Source organism: Panicum virgatum, chromosome 1K, assembly GCF_016808335.1.
Source record: "Panicum virgatum strain AP13 chromosome 1K, P.virgatum_v5, whole genome shotgun sequence".
Classification (NCBI taxonomy): Eukaryota; Viridiplantae; Streptophyta; class Magnoliopsida; order Poales; family Poaceae; genus Panicum; species Panicum virgatum.
In genome coordinates this window covers 33,544,946-33,559,406 of record NC_053136.1, presented here as the reverse complement: position 1 = coordinate 33,559,406, position 14,461 = coordinate 33,544,946, and the positions used below count along the sequence as shown (strand labels likewise).

At 46.9% G+C, this 14,461-nt stretch overlaps 2 protein-coding genes across 6 annotated transcripts; one reads left to right on the top strand and one right to left on the bottom strand.

Moving 5' to 3' along the window:
* The first annotated feature begins 4,215 nt into the window (after positions 1-4,215).
* LOC120703395 lies at positions 4,216-5,709 on the top strand. Its single transcript, XM_039987461.1, has 3 exons — positions 4,216-5,050; positions 5,129-5,348; positions 5,458-5,709. The coding sequence occupies exons 1-2, from the start codon at positions 4,546-4,548 to the stop codon at positions 5,320-5,322; spliced, it is 699 nt and encodes a 232-aa protein (XP_039843395.1). The 5' UTR covers positions 4,216-4,545; the 3' UTR covers positions 5,323-5,348; positions 5,458-5,709.
* On the bottom strand, positions 5,630-14,282 carry LOC120703375 (DNA repair protein RAD5A-like). 5 transcript variants are annotated; one of them, XM_039987431.1, is made up of 22 exons: positions 13,564-14,280; positions 13,344-13,477; positions 13,107-13,242; positions 12,655-12,708; positions 12,435-12,581; positions 12,197-12,348; positions 12,015-12,099; positions 11,653-11,910; positions 11,231-11,377; positions 10,607-10,762; positions 10,385-10,452; positions 8,720-8,842; positions 8,462-8,561; positions 8,254-8,366; positions 8,021-8,082; positions 7,764-7,977; positions 7,466-7,666; positions 7,144-7,237; positions 6,962-7,033; positions 6,238-6,336; positions 5,965-6,132; positions 5,630-5,885 (listed from the first exon to the last, which is right to left on the bottom strand). In XM_039987431.1, exons 1-21 carry the CDS (start codon positions 14,107-14,109, stop codon positions 6,010-6,012), a joined length of 3,084 nt encoding a protein of 1,027 aa, XP_039843365.1. In that variant the 5' UTR covers positions 14,110-14,280; the 3' UTR covers positions 5,630-5,885; positions 5,965-6,009. The 5 variants fall into 5 exon arrangements, with proteins under 5 accessions (XP_039843365.1, XP_039843368.1, XP_039843359.1 ...); XM_039987434.1 differs by having other exon boundaries at positions 5,970-6,132; XM_039987425.1 differs by having other exon boundaries at positions 5,646-6,132.
* Positions 14,283-14,461: the final 179 nt, after the last annotated feature.

The following is a 14,461-nucleotide window of genomic DNA, read 5'->3' as shown; positions in this document are numbered from 1 at the left end:
CCCGCCTGTAATCCTTATATTGCAGTGTGTAGTAAGCATTCAACTCCTATGAGCTCGCGAGTGACAGGCAATCACTCGACTTCTACCGAACCATTAGCATAGCCAACTAGCGACCTACACATACTAGTGTTCAAGCATAGGTACCTAGGATCATGCAACTAAGGTTCCAAATAATTCCTGCAACTTAAATGCACAAATAAACAGGAATACACTAGTTGCAAAAATTAAAAATAGGTAGGACATGCTCCGGGGCTTGCCTTCCTGAGCGTAACTAGCTGTGGGCTCTTCCGAAACTGGGTTCGGGTCTTCAGTAGCTTCAGTTAGATTCACTTGAGCTTCACGCTGCTCACTCTCGGACTCCGGCACCAACTCGTACGTACCGTCAGGGAGAGTAGTCGAATCTATATGAAATGCATAAGCGTGAGTTATTTTAGTGATACGATTTAATCAATTCTTCACTAAAGAGTCGTAATTCAACGCAACTCAAGATGATTTATAAAAATATTCTGTTACATTATTTGGGCAACCATTTATAGAGTAATAATTATTATACTGACTTCACAAAGTAACTAGGATGTGTTTTCTCTTTTATCCCTATGCAGCAAAAGAAAGATTTTTCTTATTTCCTGCTAGGTCAAGCATGTCCTTATCATAAATAAAGTTACACAGATATTCTGGGTTTGAAATTTTTATGTATGATACATATCTAAATAACTGGCCTATTGTGAAATTTTCAGCCCATTTCATGCAGCCTATTAACCATGAAAAATAAATCAAACAGCTACTTCTAGAAACAAAAATGAATTTTACAGTTCAAACTATGAAAGTACTGGTAATGAAATTTTAACTGAGGTTTTTCTACCTAAAGATGAGCCTTCCATAAATTTTTCACAATTAAACCAGCATTGTACAGGGCATGAAAAATAGAGCAAAGTATAGCTGCATGGATCAAAACTAATTTCTACAGACTATTATAGCAAGTTACAGAGCCTAATCTTTTACCAGCACTGCTATATACTCAAGGTTAACTCCTATAAGAATTATTAGAATTTTTCATGCACATAAACTATTTTTAATGATTTAATGTAGCTATCCTCACCAAAAATCATTTGGTCCAGATTGACTTAACTAAAAATTCTCAAACTTTTTCTGTAGACTCTTGGAACCAAAATACAAGTACTTTAAAAGTTTGAACCCATGAAACATAACATAACAACTTGGATAAATAAAACTATCCCTCCTAGGCATATAACAAGAGTTAAAAACAATGATAGCTAGGCATGTAAACTGTCCACGAAATTTTTACACAAGCTTATACATCTAACATGTAACCCACTGACCAAAAATGGCTAACAACTCATGCTTGTAACTTGAGATCTAATATAAAGTACATTTTCTTTTTATTTTAAATGAAATAAAAACTATTGAGCAAATGAAAAAGTGCATGTAACAAAAGTTGTAGATCTAGCCACAAGGAACTCAGAATAGTTGATTTTACATTTTTCCGATTTTTCTACGAATTTATATAGATTTTGCAAGTTCGCTGTTTTGAAAACAAAAGAATACCAAAACCGACTCTCACATATATGCCCCTGGGAGGTTTTGGGGAATTGCAAATAGGTCCCTGCCGGAGTTAACAGGGGAGGGGCGGACCTTGGGGGCTGAAATCCGGCGAGGTCACTCGCCGGCGGCGAAGGGGAAGTGGGGGAATAGAATCAGGGGTTCAAGATGAACACGTAGGTGGTCTCGGTGTGCGCTGGGGCGGGCCGTGGCGCACCGGCCACGGTGAGCAGGGGCAGGCGGCGGGCGGCTGTGGCGGCGGCGGCGCTCCGGCGAGGGAGGGGCGGCGAGGTCCGGCCGGGGAGGTTCACTGGGACATGTGGACGCGGTTGGAGCCTTTCTATTGGGGAGGGAGCGGCCGGAGCATAGGCCTCCGCGGAGGGGCGGCGGCCATGGCGCGTCGAGCGGCGACGGCCGCGTTCTGTGCCGAGGAGGGGCGCCGGGCAGCAATGGGGGGTTCGTTGAGCTGTCGGGGAAGGTGTGGAAGCTAGCTAGAGCGTGTGCGCGGGTGGAGGAGGGCCGGGAGCAGGGGCTCCACGGTGAGGTGTTTGCGGCGGCAAGGGCGGCCGCGGCCGGTTCCTGGGCAGGGCGCAGGGGAGCGCTCGGCTCTGGGCACGGCTTGGTGCAGCGTGGGAGGAAGGGGAGGGGGCAGGGATGAGTGCGCCTGTGAAATGGGATGGGGAGAGCAGCAGGGGCGGGCGTAGGGAGAAGAGACGCCGACGACCGTGCGCGTGGTCGTGCGGCAACGGCAGAGGCGGACGGCCGCGTGGCGTGCGCGAGCAGGACCGTGGCAGCAGCGCGGGGCGGTCGCTGAGGCGAGCGGTGGCGTGTGCGCGCGCGGCATTGATGGCCGGCCGCGGTCAGCGGCTCAGGTAGCGCACGGCCGGCCCGTTTGGGCGCCCTGGCGGCGAGGGCGGCGCGTCGCCGAGCGCTTGGCGCGGCGCGCGCGTCAACGGGCAGGGCGCGGCAGCGAGCGGCGTCCGGGAGCGTGCGCACTCGAGTGGGGCGGGGGTCAGCAGCGCGGCGAGGCAGTGCGGGGCAGCAGCAGGGCAGCGAGCGCGGCAGCGGCGCAGCGAGGCACACGCGGCGCGCTCGATTGCCTACGCGCGCGCGCAGAGCAGAGAGGGGAGTCAGCGGGGGAGAGAGAGAGAGGAGAGAGAAAGAGAGTGGAGAGATGAAAGAAAAAGTCAGCAGTTTGACTTGGTTCAAACTTAAGATTTTCAATTGAAACTCGAAAAATTTTGAACACGAAAGTCGTTCAAAATTAAATTTCCTACAACTTTCCTTTTAGGCAAAAATTCATTTGAGCGTTGGTTTGGAAGTTTGAATTTTGAATTCAAGTTTAATGATCCCGCTTGTTTTTCGGGGTTTTTCTCAAATTTTCATGTTAGAACTTGAAAAACTTTGAACACAAAAGTTGTTTATCTTGTCAAGCTCTACAACTTTCGTGTTGGGCAAAAGTTCGTTTGATCAAGGATGCGAGAGTTGGCTTTTTGGTGTATTTAAAAGGAACCCGGCTTTTAAGTAATTAACCGACTAGGGTTAACCGTGTCATTGCATGTTAATTGCTTGTTTAATATAGTGCTAAACACCGGAGGTGTTACACATACGCGGCGTGGGCGGCGCCAGTGACTGTACTGTGCGCCTTGGTAACTCGCGACCAACGGTGCAATCTGGCAAAAGCCGCCTCGGGCTCTGCTGTGGCAGAGCGCACTTTCGCCTACCGCATTGAATGCGGTAGGTAGACGAGTCTTCCAGTGAAAGCCACGCGGTCCCACGTGCGTGCCTGCACCTACAGACACGTGGCGGCTCCGGACCAGCCCCAGGCGGGGTGTCGGTTCCTCCCTGCTGTGGGGTCCGGATATTATATGGGGGTCCGGGACCCGGCAGGGGTCCAGTACTCCCTGGGAGGTCCGGGGCCCCCAGCTGTTTTGGCTAAGGGTTTCCTCCTCCGGGACATGTGGCGTCACCGGACCCTCCCCAAGCGGGGAGCGGGTCCGGGGCCGTTTGCCGGGAGAGTAGGGCTCCGGACCACAGGGGCCCGGCTGCTCGGCCGTCAGGGCGTAGTTAAGGATAACTACGAGACTCTTGTCTAGACACAGCAAGAGGGGGTACCCCAGTCCTGGAGCACCGACACCAGTAGAAAGAGGAGACATCACATCTCCCTTTCCATATAGAAAGGGGGGAAATCAATCTGCTGGAGCACTTCTTCCATATATGTTGAAATTAAGAAAAAAGATTTCCCTATATGTGAGAAAGAGAAAAGAAAAAGATCAATATGTTGGAGTTGCTCTTAGCCCCAGCCGAGCACGAGACAAGGCACGAGTTCCCGCCAACTTCAAACCTCCCTATGATCAGCCACATCCAGTGAACTCCATCCAGACACCAGGAAGCCGCAATTTTAGACGTTTCTGTGCTATATTTTATTTTTCCATGAAACATGAATATTGTTTGGCAGCGAGAGAGAGAGAGATGGAATTTTTGTTGGGGCTCCGATATAGCCCGACCAGGTGACTGCGACCTAGCTTACACGTGTCGAGCGGGGCAGCAAGCGGCCAAGCAGTGTTTGCTGCACCAGGACTCGTTCGCCGTGCCGGACTGAGCTCTGAGCGTGAAGCCATCGAAGCGGCGTGCGATGGCAGCCTCTCAGCTCTCCCCGTGCGTGTCTACTTGAACCCGAGACGCCGGTGCCGCGCCGCGCCTCACAAGTGGCGCCGCACGAGTTGAAGCTTCCTCCCGCCCCTCCCCCAGAATCTAAACCAATCACCTCATTGATCGAGGCCCGACGATCGGAATCGGATCGTACTTGTGTCCATGTATATATAAGCTCCGGCCACGGTCCACCTTTAACCTCTTGTCCCCGCGTGGCTGCAGAGCAGAGCTCTCGGTGGCAAGCAAGCGACCTGAGTTCCGGGCGAGGCGCAGCTTCAGTGTTCGGGTCCATCGCTTCCTGAGTTCCGGTTCCACGCCGCTCCGGTCGCGGCGATGCCTCCTGTCGCGCCGCCGGCGGACCAGAAGGCCAGGCCGGGGCCGAGGCAGCCGCGGCACGCGGCGACACTGGCGGCGCCGCCGCGCGAGTCGCTGGCGCAGCGGTCGGCGTCGTTCCACGGGCGCGGGGGCGCGGCCGAGCAGCAGCGCGACGGCCTGCTGCTGAGGCAGAGGCCCCGGACGCACCCGGACCTGCTCGCCGGCATCAGCGACCGGGGCTTCCGGCGAGCCGGCACGGGCCGCGGCGGCGACGCGGCGGCTGCTCATGCCCGTGCCCCGTGGGCGGGGGCCGGCGGGAGGGCGGCGCCGAGCAAGGTGCTGGTGACCGTGGCCGTGCAGCGGAGCATGTGGCCGCTGCACGTGATGGCGCGCGCCGAGTGGCGCGTCGCGGACCTGGTCGCCGCCGCCGTGGGGCTCTACGTCGGGGAGCGCCGCCGCCCGCTGCTGCCGTCCGCCGACCCGGCGGCGTTCGGGCTCCACTACTCCCAGTTCAGCCTGCAGAGTACGTGGCGCCGCCTCCCCCGCAATCCTCGTTAGCCCTCTCGTCCATTGACATGATGGCTGTCCTGCGAACAAACAGGCTTGGACCCGGACGAGAAGGTCGTGGAGCTGGGGAGCAGGAGCTTCTTCCTCTGCCCCAAGGCGGCTGCGGCTGCGGCTTCCTCCTCTACCTGTCCAACCGAAGCCAGAGAGGGCACGGCCGCCCCTGCCGACAGGCCAAGCAACATGCTACCGCCATGGCTGGGCTTCGTGCACTTCGGGCCGCTGTTGTAGCGTGGCCTCAGATCGGCAGACCACCTGTAAATTGTTCTACTCCCTCCCTAGATTCGTGGATTGTATACGTTTGGTGCTTAGTCAGCTAAGGATGGAGCACATCCACTGACTTCGCTCCTGCCAATGGATTTTCAGTGGTTGCCTGGACGCAAAAGTCAGCGGATCATTCTGCTTTGGTCAGCAACCTAAACGTCTGAAAATTTCTTCGATTTTCTTAGCAATCTAGGAGTACTTCAGTTTCATCGTTTCAAGTAAGGCCATTCTCCTTGTCCTTCTGGTATTAGAATAGCCCCTTGCACATGTGGTGTATTGGCAATTTGGCATTTAAATCCAAGTGGGGGGTAAATGAAGTTAATATAGATAGATTATCTTGGTAGGAGCACGTCATCTTCCATGTTTCTTTCAGTTGCTGTCCCACTCGGGGAAGCGTCTTGGACTCTTGGCCTCATTATATATACCTGTTCCGAAAAGAATGCGCAGGTACACCTTTTCTTCTGCCGACTCTCAAGTTTTGTTCATGATACACAAAATCATGTGTACAAACGCCGGAAGATGGAAGATATCTGGGCAGCAGCAATCCGAACTCAGTACCCTCGTTTTTGCCCTTCCATTTCGATTCCTAGGGGGAAAAAGGATGCCGACCTTACCCATGGACGCATTGCCGACCATACCAGCCCTTTTGCCATCTCAAGAGAAAAGCATCTTCAGTTCTTCTATACGTGCCGTGCGGACTTCTTGATCTGTTAAGGCTCCAGAAATCATCCGTTGCTTACGCGCCTGCACGGCTTCCATTCGTTCCTCGACAGTGCCCTGAGTCGGTTATGTCATAGCATAATAAACACAGAATGATAACAGGAGACCATATTATAATGTCAAATCTGGATTACGATGAGATTTGAACAAAAAGTTAGGTACCTTCACAATGAATCTTTTGATAGAAACAGTCTTTGTCTGACCAATTCGATGGATGCGCATGACAGCTTGTTCCTCAACAGCAGGATTCCACCAAGGGTCCTGAAGCAAACACCATTAATAAAACTCACGAACGCTCATAGAACATGCAAACACAGCTGAAAAATCACGGTATCACTCCAGCATAAAAAAGTAGATATTCCAGCACAATATTATTGTTTAGACAGGCTATATTACTAATCATTTTCTGTATGCCAGGTCCCATTTGTTAATGAACTGATAAAATGTGGCAAGATTATCTTTGCTTGCTTCTGTCTAGTATTGGGTTTTGATCACCTTTGACCAATTTGATAGAAAAAGGGCACATACTGACTACCTTAATATATATTACAATCGAAAATTTTTTATAGCATTTGCTGGTGTGCGGTTTAGCAAAGGCCAGTCATGATGCAATATATGCATGACACTGCCACCAGCCTAGCATATTGCCATATGATCAGTTCAGCATTGATGAACCAAACATTACAATGAAATTGTTTCCCTTTTTATGGTTTATTTTGGTAATGATTGTCTAATATAAACAGTGAAGATATGGAGGCTCAATCAGCCAAAATATGGAACTCAGATATGAATGATGTTAACAAACCACTAACCAAAAGTATGCCTTCTAGTTCAAAAATGATATTGTTTGTAAATTTTGAAAAAAAAAGGTTGAATAAAAATTTACCATGACAAACGCACTAGATGCAGCAGTAAGGTTGATACCAACACCACCAGCCTTCAGAGACATAAGCAGAACCTGCATAGATCAAATGAACTGAAGGTCCTAACATTTTTAACACATCGGATCTTTCAATTTAAAATGACACTAATCTAGAAAGGAGTGGATTCAAGCAACAGAAGGAATACCAAAATGCCTCTGTCCTCAGAGAACTCCTTGATTACTTTCTCTCTTTGCTGAAGATTCAGCGTCCCATCCAGCCTAGCAAATGAGAAGTTATTCCTGCCATGCAAAAACTCAATTAGTTGGTATGTGATCAGCTTCATCACAACAGTCGTGAAAAAAGACCTGTCAAAATATTAAGTCTAATACTGTGGGGACAGGAGGTTCTAGGCAGAAAGAGATAGTTATTATAGATCTTACAGGTGGAAGCATGTATAAAAAACATAATGTGCAGATAATGGCCTATACGAAGTTAACATTGACTCATAAAAACTTAACACCACTTACCTTGAAAGTGGAATTTGCAACAGATCTAAAAATGCAGTCCACTGGCTAAATACGATACTCTTGGCACCAGAACTGCGAAGAACTTCCAACTCCTGCAGGAGAGCAGATATCTTGGAAGATTCAACCCAGTTTTTATCAACATCAATTTGAAAGCGGCTATCAGTTGGAGCAGTTATAAGATCTTGCTTGCTCATCGATTTTCTGCAATAGTACAATCAAATTGAAGGACATGACAGAATGGAAATATGCTTAGGAAAGCAAAATGTATCAGAGACAAGTAGAGTGAAACATTAAATACCTACAGACAGGGCAAAGACCTGTTGTTGCACTCCGCCAACTAGATAATAGACACTCTCGGCATAAACAGTGTGCACAAGGAGTTAATACGGCATCCTCAAAGGCTTCCAGGCAAATAGGACACTCCCCTTCACCTTTTTGCAGTTCTTGAACAACCTCTTCAATGTAAGCTCTAGAGGGAAGGCAAGAAGAATCCCCATTAACAGGACCATTACCACTACGCAGGAATCGCTTTGCAAGCTTGTTTAGGTCCATTACCACTACGCAGGAATCGCTTTGCAAGCTTGTTTAGGTCTGCAAACTCCTGTGTATCACCACGACTGGCAACAAAAAAGCTCCATCAACAAGAGGCAATCAATGGCCAAAAAAAAACTTCAAATATTGGTGGTCAATGTTTAAAAGCTATTGCTCTTCATGTAAGAACATACGAACCCAAATTTCAGGTACCAATAGCAACCTGTTATTCAGCATAGCATTGCATGTAAACAAACCTCATAACAAGGAATGGGTGGTCACAGCATTGACGAAGGCGCAAAAGTAACTCCAGGATTGAAGCATAGTTGTGCAGAACCTTTCCTTGCTCCACAAATTGATCAAATTTTACCTACAAGCAACATAAGGCAATTAATTTATCTCTCCGAATGAAAATGCTTATCAGTTTTTCTCGAATGAAAATGCTTATCAGTTGAAGCGCGTTACCTTAGATCTTCTAAATAGAGCTTCATAGAAATCCTTCTCAGCTTCTGACAAATCACAATATTTTACTTCAATATTTGCAGGGGGTAAATTAAGAATTGGTCTGTACAAAAGCATGCATGTAAGTCATGTGCCAAAAAGATTGTTCAGAAGCAATGTTGAAAGTGGTTTGCATCCCTTCTTCTCAGTAATTTATAAAGCTCCTCCATCCTACAAAGGTGGGAGAAAGATAAAATGCATCATAACCAAAGTTGAACGTACCTGCCCTCATTGTCTGTACTATTTTTAGTCCTTCTCAACATAATTGGCTTCAAAATGGACTGCACTAGCTTTAAGCCTCTTTCATCACCTTCTTCGTATGGTTTTTGTACAAGTTTATTCCACCTAAACATAAGGCAAGCAATAGAAGTTATAGAATTTAATATTAAAAATCTGTTACTGTATGAAGAATATAGCCAGACGCAGAATTAACATAGTTGATGTGAACCTTGTTTAAGTATAGTACATTAGCAAGTGTTGACGGATCCTAGATCCAAGCTTGTGCTACAGCTGACGAATTGTAACAAAATTCTATTTTATACCTAATACTCCGCATGTTCCCAAAAATATGACATTGAGAATGGAGGTAGTACAAAGACAGACAGCCTTCCTGTGTATTCTCTAAAAAAGAACATACTTGATGTGAACAAAATAGAATAGGATTTACAGAATAATGTGGATTGTATAACCAAGTGGACAGTTCTTGTTTAGTTGTTTTAAGAAAAAACAACAATGTAGTTTACATCCTGCAGCAATTCTTACAATTAAGAGATAAGTTTGTTAAGTCTCATCAAACAGAAAATTTGGATGCAGACACAACTTAACAGTGCTGGAGGGAGGGGGCCAGTGGCAGCGGTCTTGGCTCCCCCCATGTTTGGAACATTCCTGTTACGACACTGAAATCTACAAAAACTCAACCCCTAAGGGAAAGACCTAGCCCGAGGCATTGCAGTAAGAAGTTTTCTTCCATCTGAAGGGTAGAGAAAAGCCCCCTAGTGCCAGACTGCGAAGGACGCACAGCGAGGGGCCTTTTTTATGCGAGACAGAATTTGAACCCAGATTGGTAGCCTTTTTTTTTCTTGAATACAGAGAGCTGTGTATCATTATATTAAGAAGAAAATAAAGGGGTAAGAACCCAGGGGTAAGAAACCTTACAACACACACACACACACACACTCAACAAAACAAATAGACGCGGCAACAAGATGACTGCGACCAACAAACCCTTACTCTGGCACCACGGCAGAGATAAGAGATACCTCTAGCCCCAGCCAAACCCCAGGACTGTACCTCTTCCCCAGCGAGTAAAAGGCTCTAGCTAGGTTCGGAGAAGCCCCATCAAACACACAATTATTCCGATGGTTCCATAGTGTCCATGCTCCCAAAATGATCAGGGAATTGAGGCCTTTCCGTAATTTTTCTCCAGCTCCAGAAGCAACTCGTTCCCGGTTCCCACCAATCATCAAAGCGAAGATCCTCGAATTGTGGAGCCAGGTTGGTAACCTCACAACTGGACGACCAAGGACCTACCACTGTGTTATTTGCATGTTATCTAATTCGCTCCAATTTATGATTTATCTCTTCCTATCTGGATTAATATAATTTTCCAAGTTCTCTGCCACTGTTATTAAACACATAAATCATCTACATCTACACTGTTGGAATATAAGTGAATTGCCCACCTCTTCCCATCAGCTTAAGCTTTTGGGTTGAACTGGTCGGTGCATGCAACTCAATATACACAACCTAAAAAGGCTATTGTTATGTGTAAATAAACAGAGAATGATAAATACTGCAAATAAAAATTGCAAATTTTCAACAATCCAATTAATTTAAGTTGCCAGACTTAACAAGACCCGTTAATGAAAACAAATGAATATCACTTACAAAGCCCAGTTCCTCCATGGTTCAACTCTCAGAAACCGGAAAAGGCTATATAAATCCTCCAAGTTGTTCTGCCAGCAAAGTAATAAAAAAACGCATAAGCAACTAAAATGCAAATACATGCATGAAAATAATAAGTATAATTTGTCTGCTCAATCATCCTACATTAGGGGGATAAATATGATCTCTTCAGTGAATTCTAACAAAGATGCTGCATATCCTCACCTGAATTGGTGTACCAGTGAGACACCAGCGCCGATCAGCAGTCAGAGCTGCCGCTGCTAAGGATATCAAACTTTTAGAAGATTTTATCATGTGTGCTTCATCAAGCACAACTCTGAACCAATGTACCGAGTACAAAGCCCCATGTTCCGTTGAGCCCTACCCAGCAGATATCAAAAGTTCAGTTAATAATCAGTTTGCACAATCAAACTAAAGATTAATGGCGATAGCCTCAGCAAAGTTCCCCATCATTGCATCCCCACTTTGGTCAATGTTGTTATTTTCTTTATACTTCCCCTCATGCATGAACCAAATTTAAGCAAGCCACTTTCATTACCAACGAGATTGCATAAATATAGCATGAAGAATCAAATGTACACTCATGGCGCGAAGGACAAAAATCGAACAAAAAGGTAATGCAGTATCTGTATTACTTTGAACTATTTATTTTTAAAAAGAGGACACAAGCAAAATGTAAAAGATGCCAAATCAAGGGGCTACAGTGGTAAAAGTATGCAAATGACCAGTCTATCTATGTTATTCAGCCAATGAAAATATTTATAAAAGCTTGGCCATATTAAGAAAAAATTGAAAGACAGGGACATCCTATGAGATCTCAGAGCTTACATCCATTGAAAATTCTGATGACACAACACCATATGTAGTCAGGACAATATTACTCTGACCTATAAAGCTTGCATCCTTTGGCCTGTTTTGTCCATAGTGAACGTATATATTCACAGCACCTGGCTTAGTATGAGCTTCAATCTCTGCCTGTTATTCACAATATCAATTATAATGTTCAAAAAAATTAATTTATATATTGACAGCACCTGGCTTAGTACGAGCTTCAATCTCTTCCTGATATTCACAATATCAATTATAGTGTTCAAAAAAATAGTTCTAGGATTACATTTATAAATGAAATTGGTAAAGCAAGTCAAATTATGTTGACGGCCTCTTGTCTTTTACTTCTCTGCAAGTAGCAAATGAACATACATATAGCATATCATATGCAATGGTGTGGCGGTGACACTATTAGACTATACCTTCCACTGACTTATTAGTGTCATCGGGCAGATAATTAGATTGCCACCTTCAATAAGTGGGGCCTTGACTGTCTTGTGCCTGCTAAAAGAGAAAGGGCTAGCAAGCTTCTTCACAGCATCTTGCGATTCACCCAACCCACTGGCTTCTCCAAAGATGTGAGTAGTATTCTGAGTTGTGATGCATCCTTTGCTAGAATCAGAAAGAAGAAGAGCTATTGTCATAATAGTCTTCCCCAGTCCCATTGCATCTGCCAGAATCTTAAAATGTACTCAGTCAGCCAATTAAAATGAATCCAATTTCAACCAGAACCTATAACTATCAACAAAAATGGTAAAGATAAATATGTGAAATATATCCTTACCCCTCCTCTTGAAAGTTGTAGTGTACTAGGAAATTCAGTTGTAGCATCGCCTGAGAATACATTCAAGTACAAAACTAGCTCCCTCCTAAGACAAATGCAGGAAAATGACAAATTTTAATGTTCAACTATTGCTACCATGATCATAAATAAACAGTTAATACAAGTATACAGCATATACATACTTGTCCTCGAGTTTGTATGCTTCCCAACAAGGGTGAAGGGTTGTAGCTGCATTCTGGGAAGAACTACCTTTCTCAAGCTGCAGCATCCAATGAAGGGCCTGCTTTTGATAAGGGCGTAGATCACATAGCAGAGAATCAGGGGGATCCCTTTCCTACAAATATAAATTCAAAGCACTACCGAAGTCAAGACAAGCAACTGGTTGCTGAAACTTGAAACAACAATTTCTTGTTGAACTACCTCCAGCGCAGAGCTATCTGAGACCCCAATTATAACATCCAAATCTGAATCTGAAACAGTTGCTTCACCTTGATCATCTTCATTTCCACCAGAAACGAATCTCATATTCTCGGATCTCAACTTTATGGCAGGTGCTCCAATACTGCTCTGTTCAGGCAGATGAATGGCCAGTATTTATTATGTTGATAGCAGTGTAATGTACAAAGTACTAAACTTTTACCTTTGTCTCCATTGGCCGCTTCCTGGAATAAAGATCTTCTGGAGTAAATGCAGCCTGATTTGAATTTATGTTGAACCAAATAAATCAGACGATACTAACATGCTAATTCAGGCAAAAGAGCAATATATATAATTTGCGTGGACTCATTTCTTTTACGGTCTCTTTATACCGCTGTTCACAATCTAAAATCATTTGATGTACAAGGTTGGGTAAAGATATAAACGGTTTTCATGCTTTTTAGTTCCTTGCTTTCAGTATGTATCAACGACTCTGTTTCAAAATTATTTATTAAGGATGATTTCAGGGTCCAAAGAGCTCCTAAGTACAAACATTAGCAGTGCATATTTATCCATGATGATTCACCTATACAAAGAGCTTTGAATTGATGATTTCTGCAGTGCATTTGCACTAGTGATAAAATGAACAGGAGACAATAAGAGCAAACAGCTCACCTTTTTATAAGGGGCAAGTCCAATCAATTTGAAAAGTGCAGGTAGTGGATAAAATGTGGATTCCTCAGAAGCAACCCGAGCTGCCTTGGGTGTTGATTGCTTTTGATCATGAAACATTGAGCTGTTGATATATACACTGCAAAGTACAAACCAGACTCAAGATGGAGTTGGTCATCGAACAACAGAAACGCTCAACAGCATATAAATTGGAGTTAGCTCCAGCTGCAATTCATATACCTCACTGACAAAAGGACAGTGTCCATAATGCTAAGCGCCTCGGGAGCTGATTTGCAGGTTCCCTGGACTTTTATCTTGTTCTCCTTGAGCAGGGGAAGCAGGCAACGCGCCCACTCGTTGGGAATGCGACCAACCTAAACGGCAACGCGTCGTTACACTACACCATAGTGGCACGATGCAGTGTCAAGAGAATTAGGGTGGGCAGCAGTGATGAATGTACCTCCCCGTGGTTCGGGGTGGAGAAGCGCATGATCTCGGAGGAGCAGGAAGCGAGGGAGGAGCGGCCAGGACGGCTCTTCCCCGCGGCGACGGCGGCGGCCGCGGCGTTGGGGAAGGAGAAGGTGACCGCATCCCCGGGGGCAATCCGCCTGCCCTTGCAGGTGGACAGCCCCGCCATCTCGGCGCTCCCAACCAGCCACCAGTGCTCGCCGGCGCCGGCGACGTTGGTTGTCGCGGGCGCAGGTGCGGCCTTAGGTTTCTCTGCCGTGGGCTTGGGCCGGGCAGGGGCTTTGCTTGGTGGGGTTGACTCGGCGAGGGTTTTGGCGGGTTTCCCCGGCGGAGGCGAGGGCGAGGGCGTCGTCCGGAGAGGCGGCGGGGGCGGCTTGTGGTCGAAGTCGAGGAGGATGTTGATGGCCTTGGTGGGGTCGTCGCCGGCCATGTGAAGCGCACGAATGATGTCCATCTCCGGCATGCCGTCGCCGAGCACGGCGCGCACCATGGCCACCTGCTCCTCCCGCTCCCGCTCCCGCTCCCGCTCCTTCCCCATCTCCCCTCTCCCCTCTCGAGGCGGCGGCGGCGGCTACAGCTCCGGCTCCTGCTAGCGCCCGGCCCGCGAAATTTTCCCCCCAAACTCCAGTCTCGCTTCGCGCCGCCGCCTATAGATTTCGCGGGAACCTGAAGGGCTGGACCGACTTGCCCTCGCTGCTCGGTGGGGTTGGGGCACCCCAGTCCTCCCCGCGCCAGTTTCCCGCCCGTGAAGTGACTGCCATTGACACGTGGGCCCCACGGAACATGGGCCCACACGTCAGCGGGCACGGGAACTTCGTCCTCCCCATAGCTCTTGCCTTGAAGTGGTCGGCTAATGTTTGGAACCGGCCAAAAATGAAGATTCTTGGTAT

Bases quoted from the DNA above. Each gene is read 5' to 3' on its own strand.
- LOC120703375 (XM_039987431.1), bottom strand. From the start codon at position 14,109: ATGGGGAAGGAGCGGGAGCGGGAGCGGGAGCGGGAGGAGCAGGTGGCC. The intron at 11,378-11,652 runs GTATAGTCTAAT...TGTGAATAACAG, and splicing joins CACTAATAAGTCAGTGGAAG to GCAGAGATTGAAGCTCATAC. The intron at 10,453-10,606 runs GTGAGGATATGC...CTTTGCTGGCAG, and splicing joins TCACTGGTACACCAATTCAG to AACAACTTGGAGGATTTATA.
- LOC120703395 (XM_039987461.1), top strand. From the start codon at position 4,546: ATGCCTCCTGTCGCGCCGCCGGCGGACCAGAAGGCCAGGCCGGGGCCG. The intron at 5,051-5,128 runs GTACGTGGCGCC...GCGAACAAACAG, and splicing joins CTCCCAGTTCAGCCTGCAGA to GCTTGGACCCGGACGAGAAG.